Genomic DNA, 8,010 nt, shown 5'->3' with positions numbered 1-8,010 from the left:
GTGCAGCAAATGTCCCCCCAAGGCAGACACTCATCCCCACCCGCCCCCCGAGAGCGCCTTCCCCACTCTCCACCCGCTGGGGTTGGACCTAGTCCTAGGCAACGCTGCCTTCCGCCCCTAGCAACCGCTCACCTGCTTTTCTCTTCCTATAGGCCAGCACATTTCCCTTCTTTTTTTTATTGGTCCGCGTAACTACATCTCGACCAATCAGTAGCAGCCACGGGGAGGCAACTTACTCCCACACAATTTGGGGTGATCTTGGAGGAGACGAGTTTTTCCTTTTCTGAATCCAGTTTTCCCAGAAAGCATCTTACTTGTCAAACTATTGTGACTCCCCCTGGAAGTAGTTTCGAAACATGTCATGTCCTAGGCCTGTCTGTCCCTTGCCGACTCCCCACTCCCAGGGGCACGGCCCCCGTAATGCTCCACCTCCCAGCCACTCGGAGAGCCCGAGTCCCCCGCTAGGTAGAGGCCACTCAGCGGCAGAGACGATACCATCTGTGACTAATAAATAGGGGGACTTTAACCACCCCCAGGGGTGCCCTATTCCGCACCGGCCACCTATTGCATCTCTTGCTCGAACCACGGGCACGAACCCCAGACATGCTGGTGGGACGACGGCTCCCGGCACCAAGGAAGGCGCGCGATGCGGACGAGAGAAGGGTGCACTTGGTACGGCCCACGCCGCGCCCCGCGCTTCCGGAAGTGAGGTGTCTCACCCTCGAAGTTCCGGCTCGCAGGGGGTGGAGGAGTGTTGTTAACCGGGACGCCTCCGCAGTCGCGGGGTTTGAGCGGGCTCGCGGCGGTGGGCTCCTGGTGAGTGCGCCGGGGCCGGGCCGGGGTGTGGTTGGAGTCGGGACCTGGACCTTCCCCGGAGGTCTCCGGGGTCGGGCGCCCCTCAGCCCGCCGCCCGCTTTCGGTCTGTCAGCCGCCGGCAGACCTCGGGCGCCCGCGCGGCCGCTCTCGCTGAGGCCGGGCCCGCCTGCGACGCTCGCAGCTTCGGGCGCTTACAGGTGCGCGATCGCGGGGCGACCCGGGTCCCCCCTCCGTCTCGCCACTGCATCCTGTCGGTCGGCCGTTTCTCAGGTGCCCCGAGTGGACACTGCCCCGAGGGTTGGGGGGCACCAGGGTTCCAGACTGACGGACCCGCCCGCTCCCGCGGGGCGCGTGTCGGAGCTGCCCACCCTGGCCGAGCTGTCACCGGCCCGGCTGCGCCCCCCAGCGCCTTGGCTTCTCCCAGCCCCGCCGCCCGTTCCGGCTGCTGGAGATCCTTGTCTTCTGCACCCCTCCGTGTCAGCTTCACTTTAGAGTCAGTGGGAGCAGTTCGCCCCCCTCCACGTTGATGCTGGTCCTCCTTCCTCCCTAGGGGCGGCGGCTTGGCAGGCAGAAAGAGCCCTAGATTTGAAACAAGACTGACCCAACCACTTTGAGCCTCAGTTTTCTGTTTGTAAAATGGGGGAATATATGCTATTCTTGATGTGATGATTGGAAGGGCGGAATGAGTTTTTATTTTCTCTCTATGTACTGACGGGGCGTCCCAGGCACTGGCTAGATTGCACCGTATGGGCATCACACACGTTATTCTTTCCTTTCCGCCTGCAGGTGTCCAGGCCAGGGCAATGTTCCGCACCGCAGTGATGATGGCGGCCAGCCTGGCGCTGACCGGAGCAGTGGTGGCTCATGCCTACTACCTCAAGCACCAGTTCTACCCCACGGTGGTGTACTTGACCAAGTCCAGCCCCAGCATGGCAGTGAGTTGAGGGCTCAGGGAGGGAGGAACTCCTGGGAGGGGAGGAGGAGGTTGCTTGAGACAGAGGCGGGGCTAGAGGTAAGAGAGAAGTGAAGTAGCCACCAGCTGCCTAACTTTGAATAAGTTGTGATGGGGATGTGGGGTGTTCCTGAATGATGAGTGTCAGGCAGAGCAAAGCCAAAAGTGACCTCAAACCATTGCCTCTTTCTACTCCTAGGTCCTGTACATCCAGGCCTTCGTTCTTGTCTTCCTTTTGGGCAAGGTGATGGGCAAGGTGTTCTTCGGACAGCTGAGGGCAGCAGAGATGGAGGTAAGATGGTTGTGGCCCCAAAGGCGAGGGCCAGGGAGCTGGGCAAGAAGAGTGTCTGAGTTCTACATCATGCCCTGCCCAACCCCCAGCACCTTCTGGAACGTTCCTGGTATGCGGTCACGGAGACTTGTCTGGCCTTCACTGTCTTTCGGGATGACTTCAGCCCCCGCTTTGTTGCGCTCTTCACTCTCCTTCTCTTCCTCAAGTGTTTTCACTGGCTGGCTGAGGACCGTGTGGATTTTGTGAGTAGGGTCAGGGGTTCTCTGGAGCAGACAGAAGCCAGAGAGTGGCCGGTGGGCAGGCTTGTGGGCTGAGGGGGGCTGGGTTGGGGGGATGGGGTGAGTCCCAGCCTTCCTGACAGGACCCCTCTCTGCTCTGCCTCAGATGGAACGCAGCCCCAATATCTCCTGGCTCTTTCACTGCCGCATTGTCTGTGAGTGAGACCCACGCGAGGGGCGAGGGGGGAAGAGGCGCCAGGACCTGTACTCTAGAGCACAGGCTGCCCAGCTGTACAGGAAAGATAATTTAGGAAATTAATTTGCATCGTCTCTGCCCTGTTCCACTCCAGAGCTTCTCAGCTGCCTGGCCCCTTAGCTCTTTGCCTCCTCACCTGGAGCTTGGGCTGCCCCAGGGCCCCACTAGGCAGAACTGGCGTTCCCAGGGGGCCAGGTTCAGTGGTATGTGCCCACCTGACTAGAGGCTGGGGCCATCCATTATGGGCTTGAGGGTGGGAGCTGTCTTAGAGCATGAGATGGCTGCCAGGCCCTGGGCTGACCCCTCCACCCCCCCATGTGGGGGTCCCCACAGCCCTTATGTTCCTCCTGGGTATCCTGGACTTCCTCTTCGTCAGCCATGCCTATCACAGCATCCTGACCCGTGGGGCCTCTGTGCAGCTGGTGTTTGGCTTTGAGGTAAACTGGCTCGGGAAGTTGGGAGGACAAGCCTGAGGTGGCACTGCATGTGCCTTGAATAACCCAACAAACTTCACTGAGCACCTGCTCTGTGGCCAGCCCCAGGCGGGCCACCAAGGAGCAGCCTGCAGTCAGTCCTAGCTCCTGGGAGAGGGGAAAGCACAGAAAGAGGCGCGTGTGGAGGAGGGTCCTGACCTGGTGCTCAGGGAAGGCTCCCTGGAAGCTGATGCCAGAAGAGCTGGCTGTTGATGGACAAAAGGAGTTAGCTTGATGGACACCTGGGGAGGTGTGTCCCTGGCAGAGGAAAAATGTGTTCATTGACAACAGCTCCCTTTGTTGAATGTTTATTGCGTGCCAGGCCCTGTGCTGAGCACTTGACCTGCATCTCTTTTAATTAGCAAAGTAACATTGTTATAAAGGAACAGCTAATTCTGTCACTTTACAGACAAGCAGACTGTAGTTCAGAGAGGTCTATGGGTTGCCAAAAGCCAGACCAGCTAGTGAGTGGAGGGGCTGGGAAGACCCCGGCTGTGTCCAAGCCTGTGCTTGTACTCTTGTACCTGCTGTACAGAGGCCTGGGACAGCAGTGTGGCTGGAGCAAGCAGGGGCTGCATGCTTATGCGTCCCCCTCTCTTCTCCCTCCAGTACGCCATCCTGATGACTATGGTGCTCACCATCTTCATCAAATACGTGCTGCACTCCGTGGACCTTCAAAGCGAAAACCCCTGGGACAATAAGGCCGTGTACATGCTCTACACAGAGCTGTTTACAGGTGACAGGAGCCTGGGCCTCCCCTGACCTGGACTAGTATCCCCAGCTCTGCCTCCCAGACCCTGTGACCTGCTGCTCTCTGTACACCTTTCTCCGCAGGCTTCATCAAGGTTCTGCTCTATCTGGCTTTCATGACCATCATGATCAAGGTGCATACCTTCCCTCTGTTTGCCATCCGGCCTATGTACCTGGCCATGAGGTGAGCCCAGCTGAGCCGGGCCCTGCCACACCCCTAACCCCTATTTGATCCCTCCCCTTCCTCTCCCAACTTTCACTGAAACTGTCCTTTCAGGCAATTCAAGAAAGCTGTGACAGACGCCATCATGTCTCGCCGAGCTATCCGCAACATGAACACACTGTAAGTGGGCCTGGCCTCGGTGCTCTCCTAAGCTCTGCCCCAGCTCTGGTCTTGACATGTCCTTGGCCTGTTCTAACCAGGTACCCAGATGCCACCCCAGAGGAACTCCAGGCAATGGACAATGTATGCATCATCTGTCGAGAAGAGATGGTGACTGGTGCCAAGAAACTGCCCTGCAACCACATTTTCCATACCAGGTGGGAGGAGCCTGGGGAGTCTGCGCATCAGGGGACAGGCTCTGGGGCAGGTCCCTAGGGGCCTGCTCATCATTGCCCGGTGTTCACCCCCAGCTGCCTGCGCTCCTGGTTCCAGCGGCAGCAGACCTGCCCTACTTGCCGTATGGATGTCCTTCGTGCATCGCTGCCAACCCAGTCACCACCACCCCCTGAACCTGCGGACCAGGGACCACCACCTGCCCCCCACCCCCCACCACTCCTGCCCCAGCCCCCCAACTGTGAGTGACCCCTCGTTTGGCCATCTGACACTGTCTAGTACTTGCCTTGGGCTGGGTATGGGAAATCAGAGTCCCTGCCCACTAGCTTAGTCTGGTGTGGATATGGGAGGTCATGGGAGGAGACATAGATGGTTGCTGTCATGTGTAGTCAGGTCTGAGCTCAGAGAGGACCTGTGGGAGCAGAGGACATAGCTCCCAACAAGCAGCCCCTTGCCTGTGATTGGGACTTTTTCTCATTACCCCGTCCTCTCTGCAGTCCCCCAGGGCCTCCTGCCTCCCTTCCCACCAGGCATGTTCCCGCTGTGGCCCCCTATGGGCCCCTTTCCACCCGTCCCACCTCCCCCCAGCTCAGGGGAGGCTGCGGCCCCGCCGTCCACCAGCGCAGGTGAGCCTTTGGGTACCGCGACAACCGGGGGGCGGGAGTAGTGGAAGCAGAGGCCCCTCAACACTCACCGACTTCCTGTTCTTGCTCTTTAGCAGCCCTTTCTCGGCCCAGTGGAGCAGCCACAACCACAGCTGCTTCTGCTGCCTCTGTCCCGGCACCTGGCTCTGCCCCCACCTCCGAGGCTGCTCCCACCCCGGGCTTCCCCTTCCCCCCTCCCTGGATGGGTATGCCGCTGCCGCCACCCTTTGGTAAACAGGGACTCTCGGGGTGGTTCTGGTGGGTGAGGGGTGTCAGGCCCAGGCAACCCAGGCTGAGCCTCTCCCTCTCTCCAGCCTTCCCCCCAATGCCTGTGCCCCCTGCCGGCTTTGCTGGGCTGACCCCAGAGGAGCTGCGGGCTCTGGAAGGCCACGAGCGGCAGCACCTGGAGGCTCGGCTGCAGAGCCTGCGCAACATCCACACGCTGCTAGATGCTGCCATGCTGCAGATCAACCAGTACCTCACTGTTCTCGCCTCCTTGGGGTACGTCTGCACAGGGAGCCGGGGGGGCAGCAGAGGCACGGAGCTGCCAGAAGGCTCCCAGGGGTGGTTCTTGCCCTTTTTCTCGTGCCATCCTGAGCTACCTGTTGATTCAGGCCACTTATCTGTAGGAACTCTTGGTGCCTTGTTATCCTCTACTGCAGAAGGCCTGTCTGGATCTCAGTACAGTAGAAGTGTGGATTATTAGAGAGCTGACTTTGCATCTTGTTACTTTATCTTTTCCTCAAGTCAAATTCCTTATAATTCTCAGTGTTTTAGTTCATCCCCTGCACCCTCCTGACATATGGTGACACTGATTGGGAATCAGTGTCCCTGACCTGAGACGGCAAATAAAGTTAGTCACTTGGAGGCAGCCTGGCTCGAGTTCAAGTCCTGGTGCCAACACTCAGGTGCTTTGTGGCCACCGTTACCGTATTTGAATGGAAGAGGATCTCATTCCTGTTCACAGGTCCTATGCACAAAGTGCCTGGCACCCAACAATGACAGCACAGGTGTGGAGGGGAGCCGAGACCCCAGTGCTCCATTGTATTCAGTGGGATGTCTTAGTTGGTACCTTATAAGGTACCCAGGGTGGAGACTGCAGTGTAAGTGAATAGGCCTGCAGTCCCTGCCTGCAAGTGGCTTCCGTTACTCTGTGAGGTAGTCACAAGAATTCCTGCTTGCGTTCACTCGTGTCTGGTGGTCACTGAGCTGCAGAGGCACGTCAGTGCTGTACTCTATTTTATTTTATATATTTTTAGTGATTTCAGAGAGGAAGGAAGAGGGAGGGATAGAAACAGCAATGATAAGAGAGAACCATTGATCGGCTGCCTCCTGGAAGCCCCCCACTGGGGATTGAGCCCACGACCCAGGCATGTGCCCTTGACCAGAATCGAACCCAGGACCCTTCAGTCCGCAGGCCGACCCTCTATCCACTGAGCCAAACCGGCTAGGGCAGTGCTGGACTCTGTTTTGCAAGGCTTGCCAAGGACAGGAGAATCTGCCCAGTCATACCAGGATGCCAAAGCTGGGCTTACCTCTTGTCCCTTCTCTTCCTAGGCCCCCCCGGCCTGCCACCTCCGTCAACCCCACTGAGGAGGCTGCCCCTACAGTCGCTGCTGCTGCCTCCTCCACCAGCATCCCCAGCTCTGAAGCCACCACCCCATCCCCAGGAGCTTCCCCACCCGCCCCAGAACCTGAAAAGCCTCCAGGTAGTTGTGGTCAGCCTACAGGGGCGCGGGGTAAGGGGTTTCTCTGTGTTGCACTTCTGACCTCTCTGTCCCCAGCTCCTGAGTCAGTGGGCACCGAGGAGCTGCCTGAGGACGGGGAGCCCGATGCAGCCGAGCTCCGCCGCCGCCGCCTGCAGAAGTTGGAGTCCCCTGTTGCCCATTGACTGCTCCAGTCCTGGCCCCTGCTCCCTCTCGAGCAGCCCTTGCTGGAACATGTCCTGCCACCAAGTGCCAGCTCCTCTCTGTACCAGGGAGCAGTAACCCCCACATCTGAGACAAAGGAGGTGGCATGCCCTAGGCCAAGTGGAAAGAGGCCTAAGGCCCCAGCTGACTCCAGCCCTTACAGTCCTTGGGCAGCCAAGGGGATCTTGAGTCAGTTCCAGCCTTCTCCAAGCCTGCAGCCCTGTGTTCTGCTGGGGCCACGAAGGCAGAACAGCACAGCCTCTGAGAAGCCCTCTGAGCCCCACTTGCGTGTGTGGAGTCACACTGCAGTGCCGAACAGTATTAGCTCCCATTTCTAAGTGTGGACTCACGGGTCTGGGGGCAGGCCAGGAACTTGCTCCCTGGCCCACCAAGACTGGTACCGGTGTCCATTTTTTACCCTAAACTCCCTGGAAGCCCTGGTGGTGGCTGTGTCCCTTATGCCCTGTGACATTTCCATGTCTTACTGGCAACCACACAACTCAGGGAAAGGAGTGCCTGGGGGCAGAGAAGCAGGAGGGCAGCACCGAGGGACACTGCCTGCAAGGCCCCTCTCCCTGTAGCTTGTCTAAAGCGAGACTGTCCCTGCTCTGACCCAGCAGCCACTGCCCAGCCTCACTCCAGGCTGAGGGCTTGTGTCTGCTCCGGAACCACTGCAAGCCCCAGACTCTTCGGAAGGCCACTTCTCAACTTGCAGAACTTGTCTGACGTTTAAAGAATTGGAGTGACTTCCTTGTATTTTCTTGGGCTTAAAATTTGTCTTTGGATTTGAATGCTTGACCCCAGGGAAGAGGAGCAGGAGTGCCAGGCTCCTGGTCTTCCCAGTTCAGAAAAGGCTCTGGGCAGGCAGGGAACGGGAGCCACGGCCTGCCTGTCCCTGTCTTTTCCCCCTTGGTTTTGTGTTAAGTGAGTTGCTGGAGAGTTTCAGATGATTATTTAATTTGTAAATATTGTACAAATTTTAATAGCTTGAATTGTATATACAGCCAAATAAAAGCTTGCATTAACAATTGGTAGATACGGTGTCAAAGCATCAGTGAGCTGGGCTCCATTTTCTTGCTCAGGCTGTAGACTTGAGAGTGGCCTGGACTCTTCAGGGATGAGGGTTTATTTATACAACCCAGC

General features: G+C 58.2%; 1 protein-coding gene across 4 annotated transcripts; it reads left to right on the top strand.

The window, feature by feature from the left end:
• Nucleotides 1-729: 729 nt before the first annotated feature.
• Nucleotides 730-7,918, top strand: SYVN1 (synoviolin 1). Of its 4 annotated transcripts, none has more exons than XM_079789033.1 (16): nt 730-816; nt 1,603-1,751; nt 1,968-2,060; nt 2,150-2,302; nt 2,445-2,493; nt 2,868-2,971; nt 3,617-3,743; nt 3,842-3,941; nt 4,035-4,100; nt 4,181-4,297; nt 4,391-4,554; nt 4,811-4,939; nt 5,035-5,187; nt 5,272-5,458; nt 6,515-6,666; nt 6,742-7,918. In XM_079789033.1, exons 2-16 carry the CDS (start codon nt 1,620-1,622, stop codon nt 6,846-6,848), a joined length of 1,833 nt encoding a protein of 610 aa, XP_079645159.1. In that variant the 5' UTR covers nt 730-816; nt 1,603-1,619; the 3' UTR covers nt 6,849-7,918. The 4 variants fall into 4 exon arrangements, with proteins under 4 accessions (XP_079645159.1, XP_079645158.1, XP_079645156.1 ...); XM_079789032.1 differs by having other exon boundaries at nt 5,032-5,187; XM_079789030.1 differs by having other exon boundaries at nt 5,032-5,458.
• Nucleotides 7,919-8,010: the final 92 nt, after the last annotated feature.

This window comes from Cnephaeus nilssonii (assembly GCF_951640355.1).
Source record: "Cnephaeus nilssonii genome assembly, chromosome: 13".
NCBI lineage: Eukaryota > Metazoa > Chordata > Mammalia > Chiroptera > Vespertilionidae > Cnephaeus > Cnephaeus nilssonii.
This window is presented reverse-complemented; position numbering and strand designations above follow the sequence as displayed.

What these genes read in the sequence shown, in the direction of transcription:
- SYVN1 (XM_079789030.1), top strand. Translation starts at nt 1,620, where the DNA reads ATGTTCCGCACCGCAGTGATGATGGCGGCCAGCCTGGCGCTGACCGGA. An exon ending in CTGAGGACCGTGTGGATTTT is followed by an intron (nt 2,303 to 2,444) that starts GTGAGTAGGGTC and finishes GCTCTGCCTCAG; the next exon opens with ATGGAACGCAGCCCCAATAT. An exon ending in CTACACAGAGCTGTTTACAG is followed by an intron (nt 3,744 to 3,841) that starts GTGACAGGAGCC and finishes CTTTCTCCGCAG; the next exon opens with GCTTCATCAAGGTTCTGCTC.